The following is a 25,990-nucleotide window of genomic DNA, read 5'->3' as shown; positions in this document are numbered from 1 at the left end:
TTAAAACATACTCCTACCATGTGACCCAACCATTCTACTCCTAGCAGAAATGAAATGTATATTCATACAAAGACTTGTATGTGAATGACCAGCAGCTTTATTCATAGCTTAAAAATGGAAACAACCCAGTGTCTATCAATTTGTGAATGAATAAACAAACAGTGCCACAACCATACAATAAATACTGTTCAACAATAAAAAACGAGCAGCCCAGGTGGCTCAGTGATTTAGTGCTGCCTTCAGCCAAGGGCCTGATCCTGGAGACCCAGGATCGAGTCCCACATCAGGCTTCCTGCAGGGAGCCTGGTTCTCCCTCTGCCTGTGTCTTTGCCTCTCTCTCTCTCTCTCTCTCTCTCTCTGTGTGTCTCTCATGAATAAATAAATAAAATCTTAAAAAATAAAAGGAAACATCATACTATTAAAAAAACAATTAAGAGCAATTAACTATTAATAAATGCAAAAACATATGTATCAAATCTCAACTATGTGCAGTGAAAGAAGCCGATTTAAAGAGTACAAATTGGGGATCCCTGGGTGGCACAGCGGTTTAGCGTCTGCCTTTGGCGCAGGGCGCGATCCTGGAGACCCGGGATTGAATCCCACGTCAGGCTCCCAGTGCATGGAGCCTGCTTCTCCCTCTGCCTATGTCTCTGCCTCTCTCTCTCTCTCTCTCTGTGTGTGACTATCATAAATAAATAAAAGTTAAAAAAGAAAAAAAAAAGAGTACAAATTGTATGATTTCACTTACAGTATTCTAGAACATGCAAACTAATCCATAGTTCCAGAAAGTAGATCAGTGGTTGCCTGGGGATGGAATAGGGGACAGGGAGAAGCAGGCAAACTCTGGGAGTGATGGATATAGTTATCTTGATTGTGTTGATGGCTTCACACGTAAACATCAAAACTTATTAAAAAATTATTGTATGTCACCTAAACATAAAGTGGTTTTATTTTTTTAAGATTTATTTATTTCACTGAGAGAGTATGAGTGGGGGGAGGGGCCGAGGGAGAATATCTCAAGCAGACTCCCCACTGAGCTCAAAGCCTGACTCAGTGCTCAGTCCCACCACCCATGAGATCACCACCTTAGCCAAAAGGAAGATTCAGTTGCTCTACAGACTAAGTCACCCAGATGCCCCCTCAAGCTGTTTTTTTTTGGGGGGGAAGCAGTGTGCCGATTTTTCATAAAAATATAGAGACAACCCTGCCATTAGGTTGGCTAGATCCACTGCCTCTTTCTGCAGCAATCACCACTTCCTGGCTGTGAGCAATGGTGATGTTTAATTACTGGACCTCAAGGGTCTTGAGGATAGAATCCATGTTTAATTCATCTGGGTCGTCCCCTCAAACCCCCAACATGGTGACCCTCATCAACTGTTATTTTTTATTTTTTATTTATTTTTTTTTTTAATTTTTATTTATTTATGATAGTCACACAGACAGAGAGAGAGGCAGAGACACAGGCAGAGGGAGAAGCAGGCTCCAAGCACCGGGAGCCTGACGTGGGATTCGATCCTTGGTCTCCAGGATCCTGCCCTGGGCCAAAGGCAGGCGCCAAACCGCTGCGCCACCCAGGGATCCCTATTTTTTATTTTATTTATTTTTATTTATTTATTTTTAAGATTTTATTATTTATTCATGAGAATACACAGAGAGGAGACAGAGAGAGAGGCACAGGCACAGGCAGAGGGAGAAGCAGGCTCCATGCAGGGAGCCCAATGTGGGACTGGATCCGGGGTCTCCAGGGTCACTCCCTGGGATGAAGGCAGGCGCTAAACTGCTGAGCCATCTGGGCTGCCCAACTGTTATTTTTTAAATGAGTAAATTGCCTGGATACTTTTTAGCAAAACATTTCAGAAAACAGTTCTACTCAAATCCCCTCATAACCCTTGTTTTTTGTTCGTTTGTTTGTTGACATCTAAGGGAACCAGCAAATCTCTGTGCTTAAGGACTATAGTGCCAAAGCGACCTACTCAGTTGCTTACTAATTGCTTGGCCATAGATTAAAAAAATAGCTAGCTGCTTCCAGGCCTCCATGTCCTCATTTTTAGTGGAGTTAATAATATACCTATGTCATTGGTTTTCTGAGAGGATTAAATAAAACGATCCATGTAAAGTGCATGGCCCATAGTCAAAACCCTTATTTTATTTTATTTTATTTTATTTTATTTTATTTTATTTTATTTTATTATTAAGATTTTATTTATTTATTTGAGACAGAGATAGAGAGAGAACAAGCAGGGGAAGGGAAGGAAGGAAAGAGAGAAGCAGGCTCTCCACTGAATTGGAAGCCTGATGTGAGACTTGATCCTAGGACATGAAGGTCATGACCTGAGCCAAAGTCAGACACTTAACCAACTGAGCCACCCAGACACCCCTCAAAACTTAATTTTTAAAAGGCAAGTGAATTCATACATTTACCATTACAAACTTCTTAAAATTTATGAACCCCAGAGACTGAAATATTTTCTCTCTCTTCAGGAGAAGGAAATGTGATGAACAGATACCTAAACCTTACTAGGAAAGATAGCTTTCAACTGGCAGCAAAGTTACCTGCATGTTAAGCTTTTTAGAAGCACACAACCAGAGGAATTTAATTTATTGGAAGAAGTGCAAGACTTATAATAGTTTATAGTCTTTAAGTCTTTTTATAAAAGATTTTATTTATTTATTCATGAGAGACAGAGACAGAGAGACAGAGAGAGAGAGGCAGAGACACAGGCAGAGGGAGAAGCAGGTTCCACACAGGGAACCCATGTGGGACTCGATCCCAGGACCCCAGGATCACGCCCTGAGCCGAAGGCAGATGCTCAACCCCTGAGCCACCCAGGCGTCCCACTTTTAAGATTTTATTTGTTTATAGTCTTGTCAGTACATTTTATAAAAGGCTCCTAGACCTTTTAATTGAAACAGAAAAATAAAAACCCTACCATTAGGTAGAAAGGCCGAAGTTGCAAACGGTCCTATTTAGTTTTTTCTTGCCCTTCACTTTGAGGTTCTTCTACATGTAGAAATTCTGTTCTCTTATTTGTTTGCAAGTTTTCTCTCTAGTGAAAAATACTCTATCATTCTGTCCACAGGGGAATTAATTAAACAGAATGTGGAAAAATGTAATCTCCATGGAGCCTTGCTGTCAGTAGTCTCAGTAAATATAGCACAGCCAAGGGACTCTACAGAGACCTGACCTAGAGTGGACTGAGCCTGGCTTTAGAATCGGCCAGCTTCAGAAAATAGTTTTCTTGAGCTTTGAGCAACTCACATCATCGTTTTGTAGCCCTCTGATTTATATTATTGGACCTACTCCTGTCTCCATGATTTGTAGGGAATATTTTTAAATACATGAAATAATTATAACATTAATAAACTGAGTTATTAATCTCCTCCAAAAATAAGTTGCTGGCATGTAAATAAAATTTACAACTGACCTTTAGGGCTGGTCAGTACTAAATTTGCCTTTCAAAGTCCTAGTCAATTTGTTGCATGGGAAGAAAGTAATGCCAGGATCAGGAAATATTACTCCACTCCTGGCTCTGCCAATAGCTAGCTCTGTGATCACTGGTAACCACCTCACCCCTCAGTTTCCTCAAATGTAAAAGTAGAGAATCGGGCTAGATTAGTGAGGAAAAACACCTTGTGTGTGCCACTACTCCAGCCATTCTGTGTCTGTAGTAGATGTTATTAATCAATCACTGAAAGTTTTAAACCAAACTGGGAAGCTGCTTCTGAATTCTCAACAAAGCATCGTAGAGTTGGCAATCAAAGTAAAACTTACTTGCCGTCTTTGGGCCAGAAGATCTTTAAAGGTTCTTTTAACTCCAATATTTGGCTCAAAGGCCAAAATGAAAATCTATGAAATAGCAAATGCCAAAGGACAAATACCTTGGCAAATCTTACTTCTCTTTTGCACAGTCCAGTCTGAGAGTGTTAATAAAGACTTTGTCTGAAAGGCCCATCCATGAGGATACTTTGCTCTTCCATGATTGTATTCAGCTTTTTGTTTGTCCAAAATGAAAAGTTTCATTTTTCCCCCCAATTCTAAAAATGTTTACTGTAAATATTTGAACAGTGCAGAAAAATACAAAATAAAAGGAAAAGTTATCTGATATCTAACACCCATTATTAATATTTGGTAACTGGCCTTGCAGACATAGCTCTAGGTAAAAGTGTTTTTATGTACTCTATTTTTTTTTTATATGGCAAAGTTATGTATGGGCAAATTTGAGTATCACTCCAAAGCTGTGGTTTAGTCTCTACTCAATGTACTCAAAATTCCATCTTTGTCTCGGGGCTCTGATTCTGCTGAATGAAACTTTGCAAATATAGCAATAGATTGAAAGAGCAAAGGATCTTTAGACCCTTACCACATCCGTACTTAAAGATGTGGTCAAATTCTCCAGGCTCCACTCTAGTAAATACAGAATGGAAAGATTTACAAAGCCTGTGGTTAAAATTCAATTTGAAAATGAAATGGACCCAGTGACTTGGGAGAAAAGCAAGTGTTCCTCCATTTCCCCATGTCTCACCCCAATTTTTTTTACTCAATATTATAGAAGTAATATATGTTTATTTAGGAAAATACAGACAGGCAAAAATGAGAAAAATAAAATCATAAGTAATCTAACTAATCAGAGTAGTTATGATTGGGCACTCGGACGGCTCAGTTGGTTAAGCATCTGCCTTCTGCTCTGGTCCCAGAAGCTCCCAAGGTCCCAGGATGGAGCCCATGTTGGCCCTGAGCCTGCTCCTCCCTCCCGTTGCCCCTCTCATCCAATCATGCTCTCTCTCTCTCAAATAAATAAATAAATAAATAAATAAATAAATAAATAAATAAAATCTTTTAAAAAAAAGAGTAAGTATGATTATCATTTTGGAGCATATGTTCAGTTTTTTTTTCTATGCATATATATTTATATAAGCATCAACACACAATTCTAAAGTACTCTTTAAATGGGTTTTTCTCTTCACTCAGGGCACTGCAGTTTCTGCAGAGCATTGTTCCTATTATCAGCAGGAAACTATACAAGTTAAAACTGGCTTTGGAGATAGTTCTCTGTATCAGTAGTTTGCATAGTGAAGTATGCACACCAAGGAACCAAGGTTATGGGTGTGTTTTGAAGTTAATACACCTATTATTTAGAACACTGCTATACAGGAGTTCAGTTTATCCACTGGGCATGCTGCTCCCAAAGTTCAAATTCCCTCAGCAGATATTCAGCAAGTCTCTTACATAACTGGTATAAATGAAGTCATGTCAGAGCCAGAATTTCTATATGCATTTATATCTCCATTTATTTAATTGATGAAATGTCTGTGTTTCTTACGTGTATTCTGGTAAGAATATCTCATCATCTACCATCATCTATCTAATAGTATGATACTGATACACGCTGTGAGAAGGTGACATACTTTGGATGTAGCAACAAGTATACATTATAGGAAAGATACCTTCCTCACTCACAGGGAAATCAATTTGCTTCTAAGGGTTTGAGACTCTATTAAGTTGCTAAATACCATCCCTATATGTGCTTCCAATAATGGTTAACAAACAAAAAGCAGCCAGGAAAAACTTTGCCTTTGATATTTAATATATGCTATTTCGTTATCTATTGCTGCAAAACAAGCCACCCCCAAAATTTAGTGGCTGAAAACAATTGACCATAGTCTCTTGCAATTCTTTGGGCTGATTAGGCACAGCCAGGCAGTCTTCTCTAGGTCTTGCTTGGAGTCTCTCGTTGATGATGTCAGATGGCAGCTGGGGCTGGAGTTAGGGAGACTTGGCTAAGTGGGCCGGAAGTTTCCTAGACCGTTTCTTCACTCACATATCTGGTGCTTTGGTTCACATAGCCTCCCCCTCCACCTGGAGTCTCATCCCTCAGGGTTTTCTCTGTGGCCTCTCTTCCCATGAGGATAGACTTTCTCCATGAATGCTGACTTCTAAGTATAAAATTAAAAGCTTTCAGGACTTTTTAAGGCTTAGGCAGAGTCCTGGCTTAGTATCAGATTCAGCCTCTTTCTACAAGTTAAAGCAACTCAGGGCCAGCCTTGATTCAATGTGGGGGGACTATAAAAGCACATCAGTATGAGGAGGGGGTGGTTCATTGGGCACCATTTTTGGAAACTAGTTACCCAATATTTTCCAACTGTAAGTTAGACAAATTTAGAATTTCCACTATAGGGGATCCCTGGGTGGCTCAGCGGTTTAGCATCTGCCTTCAGCCAGGGCGTGATCCTGGAGTCCTGGGATCGGGTCCCATGTCCGGCTCCCTGCATGGAGCCTGCTTCTCCCTCTGTCTGTCTCTGCCTGCCCCCCTCTGTGTCTGTCTCTCATGAATAAATAAATAAAATCTTAAAAAAAAATTGTACTCTGTGTTTGAGCCAGATAGTATCCACTATAATGTGTTATAGTAGAAATTATTATTTTTTTAAGATTTTATTTATTTATTCATGAGAGACACAGAGAGAGAGGCAGAGACACAGGCAAAGAGAGGAGAAGCAGGCTCCCCATAGGGAGCCAAAGGCAGAGGCTCAACCACTGAGCCACCCAGGCGTCCCAAACATGGAGTACAATTAAAAAGAAAGTGAAAAGAAGGGGGAAGAAGCCTCAAAGTGATGAAGGATTTTGAAGCAGTAGATCTCTTGCAATCTCTCTTGAAAAGGCTTTCATAGCCTTGCAAACTTGGCAGGTTATTTTATTTATTTTTTTTTTAAATTTTTATTTATTTATGATAGTCACAGAGAGAGAGAGAGGCAGAGACACAGGCAGAGGGAGAAGCAGGCCCCACGCACCGGGAGCCCGACGCGGGAATCGATCCCGGGTCTCCAGGATCGCGCCCTGGGCCAAAGAGAGGCGCCAAACCGCTGCGCCACCCAGGGATCCCCAACTTGGCAGGTTAGATCACAGAGAAGAAGGTGAAATAAATGGGTCATTGCATCACCACTATCCAAACTTTGTGTGCTCAGAAGACTTAACTGATGATTTTTATTTTTTACAATAACTCTTTTTTTTTTTTTTAATTTATTTATGATAGTCACACAGAGAGAGAGAGAGAGGCAGAGACACAGGCAGAGGGAGAAGCAAGCTCCATGCACCGGGAGCCCGACGTGGGATTCGATCCTGGGTCTCCAGGATCGCGCCCTGGTCCAAAGGCAGGCGCCAAACCGCTGTGCCACCCAGGGATCCCTACAATAACTCTAGAACAAAGTATTATAATTCTGAAATATTTGAAGCATATAGAAAGTGTCGTCTTTCCAAAGACAGCAGAGAATTCAGACAGTAAAGATTCCCATGGCACCGGGACACAAGAGGAAAACCAGCATCCTCTTCCCTGTTCCTCTGGAGCTTCTCAAAGTGTCTGTGCCCCCACAGCACAATAGTCTAGAGGGCAAAGAAGGGCCCAGGTTCTCACATGGAGACGTCATTTCAGCGTCTACAAAGACTGGGAACTTCTTTGACACAGATAGTCTGAGACTGGAGTTCCCTTTCCTGGTGTGGAACCACCCCTTAACATCAAGCAGCTTTTCATTAATGTTTATTTTTCTTTAACATGTTTAGACTGTTATCATAGTATTCTCCTCCCTTTGAAAATATGTACTCTGGAGGTGCCTAAAATAATACATTCCTAGCAACTGCAGTTTTGAAAAATAAAGGTTATTTCATTCATTAAACTCAATGGAAATTTGTTGCTTAACAGGAAATACCAAACACTTTATAAACTCCTTGAGGGCAGCAACTGTGCCATATACGACTTTGGTATCTCCTACCTCCTGGGTTCATGGTCCACTTTCTCCCAAGTAGTAGTTCTAATAAGTAACTGGAATTGTTAAATAATATACTCTTGTGCCCTTCTTTGATGCAGATATGTCTTTTCATTATGTCTCTGCATGTCTCATGTCAGGTTCATTGTAAATAATTGCTCCTAAGCTTGTTTTCGGTGTGCAGATCATTTTGCAGGCTCTTCAAATAACAGCTGAAAAGGTTTAATTCAAGTTGAAGAAGTTTGCTTTAATTACAAGCAATTAATTTAGGCTTCACTTACCTCAAGGAATATTTGATCATATAAATTTACAGATAATCCTGGGAGTGTCAAATTATGCAACCAACAGAGGGTAAATTCTTTGCAGTTTTTTGGGCGTTGATCTGCAATAGTCAGGCTTGGCTTTTTTTGTTGTTGTTGTTCCCGTCAGGTTTTTGAATGAAATAGTAGAACTTCTGCCAACACAGTCTACTTCACCTGACTTTGCATAATTCCAAAAAACTGGAAACTAAAAACAGGCATTATTTTAAAGAGTTAGATTGTTAATGCCCAAAAGAAAAACCATCTATCTCTTCTCTCTTAAATGGTAGATTTCACAACATTCCTGTTTTCAAGTACTTGAAGTTTTTTGTGGACGATTAAATTCTAGATAACCTCTTTTAATGTAAAACGTAATACATATTCATTGTAGACTTTACATATACGTAGAGTAACGCGAAAGATCAAAATCATTCGTGACGTTACAACTCCTATTTTGGTGAACAACTTTCCATTTCTTTTCCCGGACACATCGTTTCCGCAAGACGGGTCCATACTACACAAACGATTTTGTAACCTGGGTCGTCTTTATTTTCATTTCTAAAATCCAAAGCTGGGTCCGCGACGCTCCTGGCGGGGGTGGGGGCGGGGGCGGAGATCTCTTGCTGGGCAGTGCTGACCACTGTCCCACCCAGAGGGGCCTCCCCGCTTGCGCGCGGCGACCCGGGCCGGGCCGGAGGGCAGCGCGTGGGAGCGCGCGGAGGGCGTTCAGGGTCACCGCGAGCACGAGCTCCCCGCGCGGCCCGCCCGCTTCGCCCCGTGCGAGTCCCGCTGGCCCGGCCCCGGGCGGGGGGGGGGCGCGGAGGGCGAGAGGGCGGCTCGCGCGGCGCAGGGCCCGGGGCCAACCTTCAGCCCGGCCGCAGGGCTGGCGCCGCTCTCGGGCTCGCGGGGAGATAAGGCGGGGCAGGGTTCCGCGGCCGCGCGGCTCGGGGGCGCAGCCCGGTAGCGGCGCCCCGGCCGGGTCGGCAGGCGTGTTGGCTCCAACTGTTCAAACTGTTTCAAAGCGGCCGAACCCGAGCGACCTTCGGCCAACAGCTCTTAATCTCGCGGCCCGGGAGCGTAGGTTTTACTTGCGGGGCGGGGGGGGGGGGATCGGGGAGCTCCCGCCCCCCCCCGCCCGCGGCCGCCCAGGGGGACCCCCGCCCGCGGCCAGCGAGCCTCTTGCGTCAGCCGGGGCGGGGGCGGGGGCGGGGGATTTTCGGAAGCTCGGCCCGCGCCGCCGGCCCGGGAAGGAAGGGCCCGGGCTCTTGCCCCGCCCTCGGGGCGGGGGCGGGGGCGGAGCGGGGCGGCAGCCGGGCTGGCCACTCGGGCCGCGTCGCGGAGCAGCGAGCGCCGGGGAGCCCGGAGCAGCGCCGCCGTCGGGGAGCGCCAGAGCACGGGGCCCCGCTCACCATGATGGACCTGGAGCTGCCGCCGCCCGGACTGCCGTCGCAGCAGGTGCTGCCCCGACCCGGGAGCCCAGGCGGTGCCCGACGGGGCCCAGGGGCGCGGGGGGGCCGGCGCCTCCCGTCCACGGCCCGAGGCTGAGCCGCTGCGCCTGCGCCGGGCCGGAGGGGGGGCGGCAACCCGAGGGGCCGCGAGCACCCCGAGGGCAGCGGGGGCGGCGGGGGTGCGGCCCCGAGGGCGCGGGGGGGGAGGCTAGAGGCCGCGTCGGCGCGCGCGGGGGAGGGGGCCTGTGCCGCCGCGCCGCCCGCCCCGGCAGCTGCGCCCCGGGAGCCCCGGCCGCCCCCCGGGGCGTGAGCGGGCAGGGGCAGGCGCAGGGGCGGGGGCGGTCCGAGCCGGCGCGGCCCGGCCCTTCCGGGGCTGCGCTGCTCCTCCGCTCGGAGCCGGCGAAATGTGCCTAGTCACGGGGCCGCTCTCGGGGGAGGTGAGGCCCCCTCCGGCCCGGGCCCCGGAGCCCCCGCCCGGCCGCCGCCGCCGTCCAGGGGCGCTGCTGTGCGCAGCCCGCAGTGGGAGGCGGGCGGGAGCGCGCGACCCCGCGCGGGGAGGGAGCTGGGCGCTGGGCGCGCGGCGGTGCTCCGACGTGCGGCGGCCGGAGCGGGCGGCGCTCGCTGCCCCGCGGGCTGGGGCCCGGCCGCGCCCCGGCTTCTCGGCCCGGCGGAGCGTCCCGGGGGCGCGCGGCTGCTGCGTGGGCGCGGCCTGGGCGCCCGCGGCCGGTCGGCCGTCGCGGCGGCCCTCGGGGGGCCCTGTGCGGCTGCCCGGCCTGCGCCCCCGCCGCGCCGGGTCACGGGCCGGGCCGGGCCGCGCGGCCGCTGTTGCGCAACTGCTGTTTTCCCCTGGGCGCTTTGTCTTGGGCTCCAGCGTCCCAGAACCGCGGCTCCAAAATGTGTGAGGCCGGGTGTTCTGCCCTGCGCTGTCAAGGGTAAGGCTTTGGAGCGCACGAGCGTTTCTGTGGATTTTCCGGCCGTCCTGGGATCTTGGTCTCGTGGACGCTTCGTACAGTTTCTCGTCTCCGTTTGCTTGAGAACTTGCCTCGAGGTCCTAGCACGGTGCTTGCTTGCCCTTTTTTTTTTTTTTTTTTTCTTTTTTGGCTATAGGGCAGAGGGAGGGACGCTTGTGTTGCATAATGTTTTGCTAACGAGTTTTGTAAATTGTCATAAAAGTGAGAGCAAGTTTCTGTTCCTACTTCGTAGGGACTTTTCAAAGAACTGTTTACTTACCTTTCTGGGTTTTTTGTTTGTTTTTGCTTTGTTTTGTTTGGGTAATGGAGTTCTTAGGGGAAATTCGGTTTAAGGGAATGTGTAACGTAACAGGTACAGTTGGGAGCGCATGTGTGTACTCTTGAATGTGAAGTTTCAGACTGATCTTGAAAATTTAATAAAGTAAGGCTTTAAGTTGATGATTTTTTTATTGTGCTGGTTTTGGGTTTTTTTTTCTTTTTTCTTTTTTTTTTTTTTTTTTTTTGTTTGTTTGTTTTTTGGTCATTTAAAGCTGTTTGCCTTGAACTTTGTCCCAGCAATGGTCAGGGTTGTATTCCCGCAGTTCACACTAGCATGAAGTGTAAATCGTGATTTCCAATCTCGCTGCTAATCGGCAGTTGTCCGCACAGCCCCATAGCCCCGTATTTAGGGATCTTTACCACCAAAGGATATAAGAGGCTAAGGGACTTTTTGTTTTTCTACATTGTACCCTAGAGCCCTCTATTATTTTCAAATAACCACAATAAAGAACTGCGTAATTTCACATTCCGCATGATACACAGAAAACTCTTGGAGCATGTGTACTGCTCTCTCTCTTAAATGTGAACTTTCAGCTTCATTTGATAAAGTAACTGCTTTCCCATTTTTAATCAGACACCGTTTTCATATCTGAAGACCGTGAAAAAAAAAATGGAGTAAAATTTGGAATCCGTTTCATGTCCGTGAGTGGTGATGCATCTCAAATAATTATTGGGAGTCTGGAAAGATTTGAGCACAGTCAGAAACGGATTCTGTCCTTTGTCAAAGAAATTCCAGGTGTGAAGTGGTGCTAGGATACAGTTTTTCATCCTGTGTGCAGAGATGTTGATAAACAGGGTAGTAAGAAGAGCCTTAGAGCCTGTATTTTCCGTTAGGTGGAAAGAACCGTCCATGACCCTTTCCGAGGGTGTCTTGGAGAGAGAAAGTACTTTTATGTATGAGGGATGAAGTTGATCTTGGACTAGACTGATTATTTTTAAAAGAAAAATAGGACAGGCCTCTTATCTGAATGAATGTTAAGCAAAGAACAACTTGACTTTTTAGATAACGACTTTTTAGACTTTTGAGAGATGATGAAAGCTGTGTGTCAAGAGAATAAATACACAATTCACATCAGTCTTCCTGCGTTGAAAATAACTTGGGCCATTTTGGAATCTTTCTTTTTTGGTAACTTGGGTTTTTATAAACAATGCCAGAAAAAAGAACTCCAGTCTTTTCTTTAAGATTACCAGGATGAGCTGAAGGCCAAATACACTATTTCTCTTAATATTTATCCAGGATGAAATATCCTTTAAAGCTACATGAGATAAAGTACCCCTTTGTGGACTGTAAGCACATTTTTCTGGGAATTGCCTATCTACTGGCTGAACGTAATGTAAAAGAAGGTTTGCACAAACAGTACTTCTCTTTTTTCTTGATCTGGGGTTAATTTTTCAGTGCAAAAACTCTTGGGTGCAGGAAGGATTTGGCACGAAGATGATCATAGACAAGTTATTGGGCACTCCCTTGCATGCCAGGCACTGCAATAATTGCTTCACATGCATAATTCCACACTAACCCCATGGGAAATGCTATTATCTTGTTTCCAGGGAGAGAAAAGAGGCACAAAGAGGCCAAGAGTCCAGCTTAAAAGTGCCCCAATTCAGGCAGCCCGGGTGGCTCAGCGGTTTAGCGCCACCTTCAGCCCAGGGCGTGATCCTGGAGTCCCGGGTTGGGGATCCAGCCCCATATTGCTCCCTGCATGAGGCCTGCTTCTCCCTCTGCCTCTTTCTCTGTGTCTCTCATGAATAAATAAATAAAATCTTTTTAAAAATAAAAAAATAAAGTGCCCCAACTACTTTTTCAATTAATTAATTAATTAATTAAAGTCATCTCTGCCCCCAGTGTGGGGCTCAAACTCATGACCCCAAGATCAAGAGTCACACACTCCACTGACTGAGCCAGCCAGACACCTGAGGTGTTGAGAGGTAGAGATGGGAACCAAACTTAGTCTGACTCCAATGGCTTTTAATAACCACGTCCAAACCAGACCAGGACTGGGCAGCCCGGGGTGGCTCAGCAGTTTAGCACCGCCTTCGGCCCTGGGTGTAATTTTGGAGACCCAGGATCGAGTCCCACGTTGGGCTCCCTGCATGGAGCCTGCTTCTCCCTTTGCCTGTGTCTCTGCCCCCCCCACCATGTCTCTCATGAATAAATAAAATCTTTAAAAAAAAAAACAAAAACAGACCAGGACTACTTAAACTTTAAACAGGTGGAAAAGCTCACACTTTAAAATGTGGATTAATTGAGAAAAACTCCAGAAAGGAGAGGCAGAAATCTCCACACTTTTTCCATTTACAAGAAATTCAGTAACTATGTATATATTAGGGAAGATGGACCTTCTTTTTTTTATTTTTTTTATTTATTTTTTTTTTAGGGGAACCTTCTTAAATACAGTGAGAGTAAATACAACCTGTCAATGGAATTACTGCATCGAGGTCTTTTAAGGAAGATACAGAGACCTCTGAGGGGTTTAATTTAGAGAAGCAGAACCATTTTTCTTTTTTTTTTTTTTTTTTAAGATTTTAAGTCCTCTCCACACCAATCGTAGGGTCTAACTCACAACCCCGAGATCGAGAGTCATATGCTCTACTAACTGAGCCAGCTAGGCGCCCCAGAACTATCTCTTAACCTAATAGTACTTTTAAAAATTCCTGGGATTTCCACAGTGTTCCAGATTAGGGCTTAGGGTGAGGTTAGGGTTGGGGTTAGGGCATCTCATTTTTCAGGGACCATTTTCCTTTTTCTTAACTAAATCTATTAGCGACTGGAATATTTGTTTACCTTTATTTGCCCTGTTATTTGGTACATTCTCCTGTTCCATTTGGGTTTTTTTTGTTTTGAAGTAGGAGTCAAAAATAAATTTGATAGTGAAGATACATAGTATGTTGAAAAGTAGACTGCCAGGTTGAAGGTCAGTGGGTAGCATGGGGAAAACTTGAGTGGAATATGGGTAAGAGAGACCTGTTGGCTCAAATTAAACACTAATCTCCTGTTTGGACATTTCTGAATTGAAGCAAGCATAAGAGCTCAGGTCTATCTCATTGAAGTTTATTTAGCGTTCGAGTACAGTATGTTTCAAAATTCAATATACTGTTTCTTAGTCTTCATTGTTAAACAGGTCATTTTCAGAATTCTTGTCTTATTTGTCTAGATTAAGGCTGCTGCCATCAAGGGGATGATCTGCCTCAAAGTTAGTCTGGGTAAGCCCAAGGCATTTAAGTGACTGGTCCAGCCACTTTGAAAGTTTGCTGAAATCAGTTGCACACCAAGGTATAGGAAGACAGGTTTACTAAATGCAGTATTTGGCCTGCCTCCTTTACCTTTGGCTGTATGTTTGTTTTAAATTTCCTGTAAGATGGACAAAAGAGTTTATATATTGATAACATGATTTCTAGAAGTTACTAAAATTTCATTGCCACCTACTTTTAAATATGCTCCAACAAACATTTATTTAAAACGCTCTAAGAGGGGATCCCTGGGTGGCTCAGCGGTTTAGGTTTAGCGCCTGCCTTTGGCCCAGGGCCTGATCCTGCATTCCCGGATCGAGTCCCGCGTCGGGCTCCCCGTGCATGGAGCCTGCTTCTCCCTCTGCCTGTGTCTCTGCCTCTCTCTCTCTCTATGTCTATTATGAATAAATAAATCTTTAAAAAATTTTTTTTCCTTTAAAAAAAATAAAAATAAAAGGCTCTAAGATACAGGCTGGGGCGGGGGGGTGCACCTCGGTGGTTCAGTGGTTGAGCATCTGCCTTTGGCTCAGGTCATGATCCCAGGGGGTCCTGGGACCCAGTCCTGCATTGAGCTCCTGGCAAAGAGCTTGCTTCTCCCTCTGCCTAGATCTCTTTCTCTGTCTCTCATGAAGAAAAAAAAAAAGATACAACCAAAGCTTTTTCAGTTGCTCAGTTGATAATGGTATGTTTTCTAGAAACAAAAGCAAAAATATGTTCAAGTTTATAAACACTGCCAAACAGTAATAATAAAAAAAAAAACTGGTTTTCTTAACACTAATCTCCCCCACACACAGACCCTCCCCTCAAAAAAACCAAGACTGCTAAACAAAATTCTGTTCTGCCTAAAGTTGGGAGTTGTCTATGTGTCAGGCCCTGCCACAGTAAACACTTTTCAGCTATTAGTATTAAGAATTTTAGGAACAGGCGCCTGGCTGGCTCAGTCGGCAGTGCATACAGCTCTGGATCACAGGGTAATGCGTGTGAACCCCACGTTGGATGTAGAGATTACTTTAAAAAAAAAAGTTTAGGAACTCTGAGAGAAGAGGCACTTCTAACCAATCATCTTAATCGCATGAGGCCTATAATACCTGCATATCATAAAGCCTCATATATGAGAGTTTCTATGTGTGTAAGCATGTAAATTCACGTGGCCCAGGCTATGGGGATAAAGACAAATCCAGGGCATGAGAAGAAGGATTTAAGGCACCAAGTCCATCTTTGAATGGCCTTGTTGATAACTGACTCTTGAGAGTCATTCTAATGCCATCAACAGCCTGTGTTCTGGAGATTAAAAAAAAAAAAAAAATTCCTTGGCAATGCTAAGTAGTCACTCCTTCCTCACAAGCTCTGAAATGGAGATTTTGAGGCCTCTAGTAACAGCATATGGCCAGATCTGAGCCCTCTGTTGCCTTTTTTTTTTTTTTTAATAGAAGACTGTAAGAAAAAACATCAGATTTTGGCTTTGAAGCCTCGCTTCAAGTTTTTATTTACTGCATTAGCAATTCTATTGAATCATCTTTTAAAATCTGATACTTGACTGTGTACCTTTTTTTTTCCTATCCTTTTTTTACAACTAGATCGTAAATTTGTTGAAAGCTGGGCATAGAATTTATATTTCTGTACTTTGTTTTAAAAGCTGTATGAGATAGAATTCACATACCATACAGCCCACCCATTTAAAATAGATAGTTCAGGGGTGCCTGGGTGGCTCAGCGGTTGAGCGTCTGCCTTTGGCTCAGGTCATGATCCCAGGATCCTGGGATTGAGTCTGACATCGAGCTCTGCCCTCAGCAGGGAGCTTGCTTCTCCCTCTCCCTGTGTCTCTGCCCTGTTCTGTGTCTCTCATGAATAAATACAATCTTTAAAAAATTAAAATACTGCAGTGATTTTAGTGTATTTAGAATTATGTGCCCTCACCACAATCAATTTTAGAACATTTTCATTACTACTCCCTTAGTCCCTGGTAACCAGTCATCCTCTATCTCTGTGGAGTTGTCTATTCTGGATATTTCATATAAATGAAATCATACCCTGTGTGATTTTGTGTTATTGACTTCTTTCATTTGATGAAGTGTTTATAAGGTTTGACCATGGGGTAGCACATATCTGGTCTTCATTCTTTTCTCTGGATGAATCCTATTCCACTGTATGGACGCACCTCATTTAACTTATTTTCTCATCAGTTGATGGGCATTTGGGTTGTTTCTACTTCACTTATTACTTTTTGTTCCCTACAGCAGTGGTTCTTAAACTTTGTTATCTTGTAGAGTCACCATCAGTATTTAAAACCACAGGCCTGGGCAGCGCCGCCATCAGCCCGGGGCGTGATCCTGGAGACCTGGGTCCCGGCGTCGGGCTCCCTGCATGGAGCCTGCTTCTCCCTCTGCCTGTGTCTCTGCCTCTCTCTCTCTCTCTCTCTCTCTCTCCCTCTCTCCCTCTCCCTCTCTCCCTCTGTGTCTCTCATGAATAAATAAATAAAATCTTTTTTAAAAAATAAATGAAAACACAGGCCTTTTCCTTAAGTCAAAGTCTGTCTGTGATGGTGAGATCCAGGCATCAGTGTTTTGTTTTTTGTTTTTTTTTTTAAGCTTCTGAAAAGGGGTTCTAGCATGCAGTCAGGTTTATGAGCCACTGCCCTAGAGCACCTTGCTCGGTGCTTGGTACCCGTCGAAGCTATGGTATTAGGATATCTGTCTTAAATCATGACAAGAAGTGTTTTTGTACTTGATCACTGACCTTCACAGCCTCAGGTGATCACCTGAATCTGGGAACTGTTTTAAGGTGCCTGGCAAAAAGTCTGAAATGCAATACCTCTAACTTGAGCTCCTTGAGTTAATTTGTGTGATAATTATGTTATCAGAAAGTTCTCTCCAACTGGGTCCAAACTTTTCTGTGTTTGGTCAGGAATGTGACCTGTGAGAATGTGCCGTATTGATTGTTTGAGACCAGCATAGAAAAGGCACGAGGACAGAAAGCCTGGGCGAGGCGTTAGGGGCCTGGCGGCCAGAACAGCCTTTGCCTTCCCCTAGGAGTTCTGTGCTCTGCAGTCCTCGGCCTCATCATCCTCTGTTTACAGAGAACAAAACCCTGAAATCTACAGGGCAACTTCCAGCAAGTCAATATTTGGACTCCCTGTAATCTGCCTGAAGTCTCCTTTATGTTCTGGCCGCGGTGGCTGCCCTTCGTACTTAACCTTGGGGGGCTTCCTGGTGCACAGCTTTGGATGCTGGGGCTGATTCCCGAATGGATGTGAGCGTGCGTGCGTGGGTAGTACAGCAGCACCTCTCCGAGAGCCGGGTGCGGTCAGGGCCTCCGCGGCTGGCTGAGCCCTCCTGGCAGACGGGCGGGGAACAGGCCCAGAAGGGAGCGCGCACCCCATTCCAGCCTCCACCTCCCCCCCGCCCCCCGCTGCTCCCCACCAACTCTCATTGGAAGGGTGCCGTTAGTCACCCCTTGGGAAGCTGCTGCTTTTCTCACTCTAGTCATCAGCAGTGCGAAGTTCTTTTAACCCAGCCTTCCTTTGTTTTAAGATTTTAAAAACTTTTTTTTTTTTTAATTTAAGATTTTAACCACCTGTTTGAGAGAGAGCAAGCGAGCACAGCAGGGGGAGAAGCAGGCTCCCATGCGGGGCTCCGTCCCAGGGCCCCAGGATCATGACCTGAGCTGAAGGCGGACACTTATCCGACTGAGCCACCCAGACGCCCCTAAAAAAGCAGCATCTTACTCTTTGATTTGTTCCTAAGAGTTTTGTGCTTAGTGATGGATGTAATACAGGTTTGAAGTACCTTAGAACAGAAAGAGTTCAGTGTTGACATCTAGGCAGCATGCAGTGCATACTTGCATTTCAAGGAATAACTTCTCCCCTTAAGTACCCTTTTCCCTTCTTTGCTGGAAAGTAGGCATCATTCAGGGTGGGTTAGTCCCCATCTCTGCCCGCACCCCGGGTCGGGGTTTAAGAGGCTGGGACAGTGTTGACTGCCTGTGTGGGTGGCCTGCTGATAAAGGATATGGAATTTTGCTTTACTCCGGACTTGGCAGCCTTTGTCTGCTCTGCTTCAGCAGAAAACTGTAATGCACATGCATGTAAAACCCAACTTATTCCCTGTAAGGGATTAGAATACGGGGCATATAATAAACGTGTGTTGTTGCTTTCTGTGAACAGAATTGGAGCAGAAGTACGACACATGATGGGACGAACTACGGTACTGCTTCCTGAGGATTGATTTTAGAGCCTGGCCTTTTTGCTGCTTTGTTTTGTAGCATTGGATCTGGGGAGTCTTGCTGCTGTATCTAGAGAGTGTTGAAGAGCCCTGAATTTTTTGACGTAGCAAAACAAAACAAAATTTCATTACTGTGAAAATCTTGGTAATGAAAACCACCAGTGTTTTTTCATTGCAGGAGGAAAAATTCGCAGTTTTTGAAGTTGTTTTTTGATCTTGGTAATTGTCAGCGAAACGTGATTAAAGTATACATTGGGAAACCAGCCCCAAAGGACAGGAACAGGGCCGGTCCACACTGTGCCAGCTGCAGGCCCGGCTCTGACGTTCTGCTGGTTCCCAGGCTGAGAGCAGGACTAAGAATGAGAACCATTCTGTGAGTTCAGGCTTCTTCCTCCTCCCCCAGACACAGAGGCTCACCCTCTGCTGGAAAATCCTTTACCAGGCTGCATGTTTGGGAGAATCCTTAGGGCAGTGGAGTGAGAGTAAGCTTGGTGACTTTGAGGGGAAATTCCAGGTTCTCTTTGGGGCCTAGTGCCGAAGGGAGAGAGACAGAAAGAGGACAAAGGAAACTAACTTAAGGGATTTCTTTTAACAAACCTGGGAGAAACACAGACCTTTGGACTCTTCCTGAGGAAGCTTCAGAAGGACCTGGAACTTTTTTTTTTTTAAGATTCTATTTATTTATTCATGAGAGACACAGAGAGAGAGAGAGGCAGAGACACAGGCAGAGGGAGAAGCAGGCTCCATCCAGGGAGCCCGACGCGGGACTCGATCCTGGGACCCCAGGGTCATGACCTCAGCCAAAGGCAGACACTCAACTGCTGAGCCACCTGGGCTGTGCAGGACCTGGAACTTTTACCTGAAGATTTCCTCAATCTTTGCTACTTGGATTCGCTCTGCAGCATGCGGCTTGCCTTAGATTCCCCCGTGTGGGAGTATTTACCTGTGCTGCTTACGCTCGTCGTCTTTAGTTCTTTTAACAATCCTGTTGATATAACAGTCCAGAGTTCAGTTCAGGAGACCAGAAAGCACAGGAGATATTTCAAGCAGGGAATTTAATGTAGGAAATTAATTCTCGGGAACGCCTGGGTGGCTCAGCGGTTAGCGCCACCTTTGGCCCAGGGTGTGATCCTGGGGACCCTGGATCGAGTCCCACGTCGTGCTCCCTGCATGGAGCCTGCTTCTCCCTCTGCCTGTGGCTCTGCCCCTCTGTGTGTGTCTCTCTCTGTCTCTCATGAATAAATGAAATATTTAAAAAAAATAAAAGAGGTTAAGTAACTTGTCCAGGATCACGTCCCTTACGATGGCAGAAGAGAGATTAGGATGCCCGGAGTCCCTGCTCTCCTTCCCTGTCTTCCTCCTCCTTCCGTTTCTCCTCTCCTTGTCTGCTGACTGTGGGTGTTTTGTTAGGTGCTGAAGAGGGAGAGACTCCCTTAGGAAGACGGGCTCGGGCTAAGGCAGCGTCCTCCTCCAGGAGCTCCCTGGGTGTTGGTCAGCCGGCGGCGTGCTGCTGGCTCCTGGGCCGACTTGCGCTTGGAGTGGAGGCCGCCCCGCGTCACAGGATGTCACAGGATGCGCGGCACCGCGGTGACAACTAGAGGGCCCATCCCTCCGCCAGCCCAGGGGAGGGAACCGCGGTGATGCGCTCGCTTCTGGAGAAGCTAGGCAAGGTCTGGGAAAAAAAAACAAAAACCAGTTTTATTGTTAACTTGAAGTGGTATATGCGTTTATAGTTTTTAAATATAATTATATTATATATATATATTATATATATTATATATATTTAATTATAAGTAATACGTTGTTTTTAGAGAGCACCCAGAGAATAATTTGAAGTATTGTTACTATGAAATAATTTTAATAATTAAGTAATTTTTCTGGGACCAGCAGGTTGGGTCATGACTGATACTAAACACGGTATCTTTGTTATTTAAGTAATTAGAATTCTTTGATCCCAGACACCTTAGATACACAATTAAAATACTGAATCCTGGGCTTCAGTGTATACTTACTCATTCCACAAATATTTATTTGGTATTTACACACCCTAGGTGGTTTTACTCTTCCAAGATAATGTAGCAAATGTGTTGTCTTCCTCGAAGGACTTTTGCTTTTCAAATGGCCCCTCCTCTTAACCAATCCCTTTGCTCTTTGTACACCTGGATTATACATGTTTTATGTCACTGGGCATAATTACTTTCCATCTCTGTCTCCTCTGCTTAAGGTATGGCTTCCCCTAGGGCAGGGACTGTGTTTTATTCATTTTTATAACCCTGCTGTCTGGCATCATGCCTAGTGTTTACATAATAGTTGCTCAGTAAAGTGAGAGTGAGCATTACTTGCCCTCTAGAAGCTTGGTGTTTATACAGGCTCATCTGTGATGTGTGACAGCTCTGTGACAGGTCAGAGGAGAAAATGTCATTTCCAACTGGGATGCACAGAGAGGACATCCTGGAGGAGGTAGCATTTTAACTAGGTTCTTTTTTTTTTAAGTCAGTAAGATTTCTTTGGCTTAAGCTTCAGTTGGAAGCCCGAGGAAGGGTACTACGGGCCGGAGCTGGACTCTGGCAATGGATTGGGTCACTAGGGGCGAAAAGGTTAATTTGGGGCTAACTGTAGAGAGCCCTTCAGTGCCCAAGTGTGGCGTTTCCAGTTTTTTTTTTTTTTTTTCATTTTTTTTAACCCTTTTTAAAAATTTTTTTTGAATAATAAATTTATTTTTTATTGGTGTTCAATTTGCCAACATACAGAATAACACCCAGTGCTCATCCCGTCAAGTGCCCCCCTCAGTGCCCGTCACCCATTCCCCCCCACCCCCCACCCTCCTCCCCTTCCATCACCCCTCGTTCGTTTCCCAGAGTTAGGAGTCTTTATGTTCTGTCTCCCTTTCTGATATTTCCCACACATTTCTTATCCCTTCTCTTATATTCCCTTTCACTATTATTTATATTCCCCAAATGAATGAGAACATACAATGTTTGTCCTTCTCCGATTGACTTACTTCACTCAGCATAATACCCTCCAGTTCCATCCACGTTGAAGCAAATGGTGGGTATTTGTCGTTTCTAATGGCTGAGTAATATTCCATTGTATACATAAACCACATCTTCTTTATCCATTCATCTTTCGATGGACACCGAGGCTCCTTCCACAGTTTGGCTATTGTAGTTTTATGTAAGGACCTCAGAATCAGAAGGCTTTGGAAAGGGCAAGACATGGGAGCTGGGGGCTGGATGTGGGCAGGAAGTTACTGTGGCCCACCAAGCAGAAGCAGAAGCAGGCCGGGTTGGAGACCGAGGGGGGGCTTGGGTGACTTGGCATCCGCACACGAATGGAGGATCTGCATTTGTGACTCTCATCTCTAGCACCTTGTTAGCCAGTTAAGAAGAGTTTTTTAAGCCCCCTTTTCAAAGGCGGGGAGTAGATCTCCTCCTGTGCGCCCCGTTGTGATACCGCTTGTGCTCAAGCTCACACACCCTGCAGTTCGTGTTTTAATAGAAACCATCCATCCGCCAGTGTATTCATTCCCCTGATGGAAGGGGAGGGAAAACGAGCCAGAAATCGCCGCTTTGCTTGAGGGATGGATTGTTCTCTCCTCCAAGGTGGCGCAGGGGGGCCTGTCTCTGGGTGCCCTCCTCTAAGACCCATTCACTCTGACTGCCTTTAGCCGCGGTGCATCTCACCCTTGGCTTCCAAGCCCAGGGAGGAGCCCTGGGAGAAGAGGGCAAACAGTATCCTCTTCTTGTCCCCCCGCCCGCTTTGCTCGTACGCCCGCAGCTAACAGTGGGCATCTGGCGACCCTGGCGGTGGCAGCTGCGGTCTCCCGGGCTCTTCAGCACCGAGCTCTTGCCCTGCGCGGTGAACGTAATCCCGGTTTTGTAGGCAGAGAACCGAGGCCCCGAGAGGGTGAGCTGGAGGCTGCTGCGGTGGGATATGCTTCGGCTTCCCCATCATTCGACTGTGGATGCCGCCTACCTCGGTGCTCCTGCAATTAAGCCAGAGAAGCACTGGGCACAAGACCTGGCCCGCTGCACACGCCCAGCAAATGGTGGCTGTGGTTACTGTGACGTAGTCCCCTTCTCTGTCGGGCATGCTTGACGTGTGGGAGCCGAGATTTCTTGGAAGAAGCCCCTCCTTGAATTCTGGCCGTGCAGGTGCATAAGCATTCGTGCTCTTTTTTGCTCTTTGCTGTGAATGTGCTCTCCCACGGTCGCCCCTATGCACGTCCCTCACGTTGGGCACTAAAGTCTCCAGAGACAGAAAACCAGTCCATGTGCCCTGTGACGGCTGAGGGCCACCTGCGCCCCCAGCCTCCCCTGCGGATCCTGCAGCCTGTCTGCTGGATCCCCTGTACCGACGTGGATTGATAGCCGTCTCATGGAACGCCTTCCCAGGCAAACTCCTGCACCTGTGGCGGAATTTCTTACTCCGGTGTTCTGGGCCTAGAAAAGGAGCAGTGTCCGCCGGCAAGTTGAACGAACAGAAGGAGTTTGGGGAACGGAAGTGCATTAGCAGAAGGCCAAATCCAAACACGGACTGAGCTGACCCTGTGACCTTGTCCTCCCCATCCTACCCCTTCTTTTAGGCTTTCAGGACCGAAATGTTCCTTTTTGTAATAGCTACCCCTGAGTTAACTCTGGCCTTAAAAAAGAAAAAAAAGAGTAGAGTGGTAAAAGGAAAGAAGACCTTCTAGAAGACCGTTGAGGGGAGGTGACACAGCTGAAAACTTCGCTACCCTTTGATGTTGCCATGCAGATGTCTGTACGTAAATATATTATGACCTCACCTTCTATTTTTTATATAGTAGTTAGACCCAGCAGCCTAAGAATTAGATGCTTCTCGTGTTCATTTGACATCGCAACAGGAGTTGAATTTATCAACAGTTTTAATACCTCACCCCTGGTTGTCCTTTATATTTTTAGGGGCCATTACATACTTTTTTCCCCGATGGAAGACAACTCTGTGAGGCTGGTCTTAGTGTCTCGGTGGTTATTCCTGATGGGAGTGGCACAGTGAGGTTAGGTGCCAAGGCCCGAGCAGAGCCCTAACTGGCACCACACTGGGTAGTCTCCCTGAAGAGGCCTAGGTTGTTCAGCACAGTAAAGCCTGTGCTGTTGGAGTGCTTCTGGGACACACGTGGAGTGGATCTCCTTCTCATTTAGAACATGAGTGAGTCTTCAGGCAAATTACTTAACCTCTTCATGCTTCGGTTTCCTTGCTCCAGACGGGCGATGATTACAATACTACCTACCTTGCAGATTGGTGTGAGTAAAGGAGATAATAAACACAAGTACTTGCAAAAATGTTGAGCATATAGAAAGTGCACAATGAATGGTAACCATCATTATTAGTATTACTTAGATTGTGTCATCTCTCTCTTTATCTGGATTCAGAATCTGCGGCACTGTGATCTTTCATACTCAAATCTAAATGTGAAAACTCACCAGGTGACTGTTGTCCTTACATATTCATTTAACAAGTTAATGTTAAGGAAAATAAAAGATTTCTATACTGATCTTAAGAGCATGCAATATGATCTATACACTAATTACAGTTTTCCTGTAAGAGGTCCAAATTGCTGCCTGGCGGTTGGCAACAACAGTGGGTGTTGTGCATCTTTAGACGTATGCATCTGAAAGTAGCTGAAATATAATTTCCAAACTCAGCTTAATTCATATCCTTAGTTGGAACAGATAGTGCTTCCCGATCACTTAAGCCCCTTACTTCCCCCCATTCTTCAGATGAGCTTTGCAATAGTCTGGTAATTACGTGGGGTGTGGACTACACCAGTGCAGAGTAAGGACCGACCTGATCCGCTCAGTCACTCGAAACCCCTTTAGGCATTCAGATTCACACTAGCACCTGCAGGTCACTGTAGTAGCTTTTTACAAATAATTGCTAGTGGTGTAAAGACTACCTAGTGAAATTTGGAAGGCTTCATGTTCCCTTTGTATGCTCAGGAAGGAATTTGCAAAGCACAAGAGTTTGGCCCAATAGAATTCCCCCCATAGGAGTGTAGAGGGCTAACTTTGTAAGCTCCCTCCGAGATACAACGTGGCTCACCAGCTTGTCACTTTTGAGCCCTCGAAATGGGGCTAGTGCCGCTGAGAAACTGCATTTTTTACTTTTAATGAATTTTGATTTAAATTTTAAAATAGGAAAAAAATTTTAAACAGAAACAGTGTTAAGATTTTTTTGTTAAATATAACTTTATTCTGGGAATACACTACATTTCATGTGATCATATCGGTGAGATTTGTAGTGTGTAGATTGAGTGGGTTCATCACTTCTGATACCTCATTGATAATTTTAAATTTTTGGTTACATATTAATGTTTTGATATGTTGGATTATATTGGTAAAATTAAATTCACATATCTTGGGATCCCTGGGTGGCGCAGCAGTTTAGCGCCTGCCTTTGGCCCAGGGCGCGATCCTGGAGACCCGGGATCGAATCCCATGTCAGGCTCCCGGTGCATGGAGCCTGCTTCTCCCTCTGCCTGTGTCTCTGCCTCTCTCTCTCTCTGTGACTATCATAAATAAATAAAAATTAAAAAAAAATTCACATATCTTTTTTTTTTTTGTCTTTTTAGTAAGGCTACTCAAAAATTTTAAATGTTCCATGTGGCTTACATTATATTTCTGTTGGACAGTACTGCTTTAGAGCATCTATTACAGGTACAAGCTAAAATTAGCTTGTCTTAAAATTCAAAATTAGATTTCAGACTTACATTTTGGGCATCATAGAATCAGAGGTTTTTAGAGGAAGGGATCTTAGGAATTACCTAACTCAGCCTTGTCCTGTAGCAGAGGAAGAACGTGAGGCTAAAAGATACCGTAAAATGGCACAACTAGATGGGGACTGATAGCCTACCATGTTGGGTCTGAGATTTGCTTGGCCTTGGAAAGTCGGTGGGCGTCAGAGTTGCAAAGAACATAAACTTGCCCCCAGATCCAGACTGAAGAAAAGGCCTTTCAGGAGAAATTACTTTAGATGGTAAGGAAAAATAATGTTTTTTGCTTTGCCTACCAATGGACAGGATGGTCGATTCCGTGTCTGACGTGTGTTTTTGTTGGGCAGTATAACGATTCAATCATGGGGAATAATAGTAAGTCATAAGGTAAAAAATAATTTCCCCGCTTCATGTGAACATTTACTTTGGGAACTTCCACACATCTGGCTTTCATGCTTTGTCCTTTTCCCAAAGGTGGAAGATTTTAAACCAGACCCACAGCTTTTGTCCTTGAGAACTAGAGTAAGGGCTTCACTTCATGTGTTCATTATTTAGGTCATTCGTTAAAAGCCTAGGCCTGTTTTATGGTATTGTTTTCTTATAAGGATAGCAAAAGTGATTTAAAGGAAGAAGCCACCAACAAACTACAAAGAACAGCCTTAGAGCAAACCCTCATTCTATTTGCATTTTGAGGAGTGGAAGTAGAAAGGGAGGCATTACCGTTTACCAAACAGGGATTTGATTTGTAAGCATGCCCATTAGATTAGAGGAGGCTGCTTCTGCCTAAAATGCAGGTGACAAGTGTGCGACCTTTGACATTCAGCCTATATCAGACTCAGTTTCTTCATCTCACTGATCTTCACCCAGAGTAATGTGAGGATTAAGTGACAATGCACAGAGGGGACCCCGGGTGGTTCAGTCAGCTAAGCATCTGATTCTTAGATTTTGGCTCAGGTCATGATCTCAGGGTTGTGAGATCAAACCTGAGTCAGGCTCCTTGCTAGGCGTGGAGTCCTCT

The 25,990-nt window shown here is 45.3% G+C and overlaps 1 protein-coding gene across 5 annotated transcripts in view; it reads left to right on the top strand.

Annotated features, from left to right (window-relative positions):
- Nucleotides 1-25,990, top strand: part of NFE2L2 (nuclear factor, erythroid 2 like 2) — a 97,732-nt gene that overhangs the window by 54,656 nt on the left and 17,086 nt on the right. The window contains exon 1 of one of the 5 annotated variants that reach the window (XM_038584942.1): nt 9,358-9,509. The exons of 1 other annotated variant lie outside the window; for it this stretch is intronic. In XM_038584942.1, coding sequence (XP_038440870.1) covers nt 9,465-9,509 — 45 coding nt within the window. In that variant the 5' untranslated portion in view covers nt 9,358-9,464. Of the gene's footprint in view, nt 1-9,357; nt 9,510-9,915; nt 9,940-10,287; nt 10,435-19,654; nt 19,910-25,990 lie in introns of those variants that run through there. 3 more of the 5 variants (XM_038584943.1, XM_038584945.1, XM_038584944.1) reach the window with 3 other exon arrangements.

This window comes from Canis lupus, chromosome 36, assembly GCF_011100685.1.
Source record: "Canis lupus familiaris isolate Mischka breed German Shepherd chromosome 36, alternate assembly UU_Cfam_GSD_1.0, whole genome shotgun sequence".
Lineage (NCBI taxonomy): Eukaryota > Metazoa > Chordata > Mammalia > Carnivora > Canidae > Canis > Canis lupus.
Note: the sequence above shows the minus strand (reverse complement) of the source record. Positions and strands in the feature narration are given on the sequence as shown.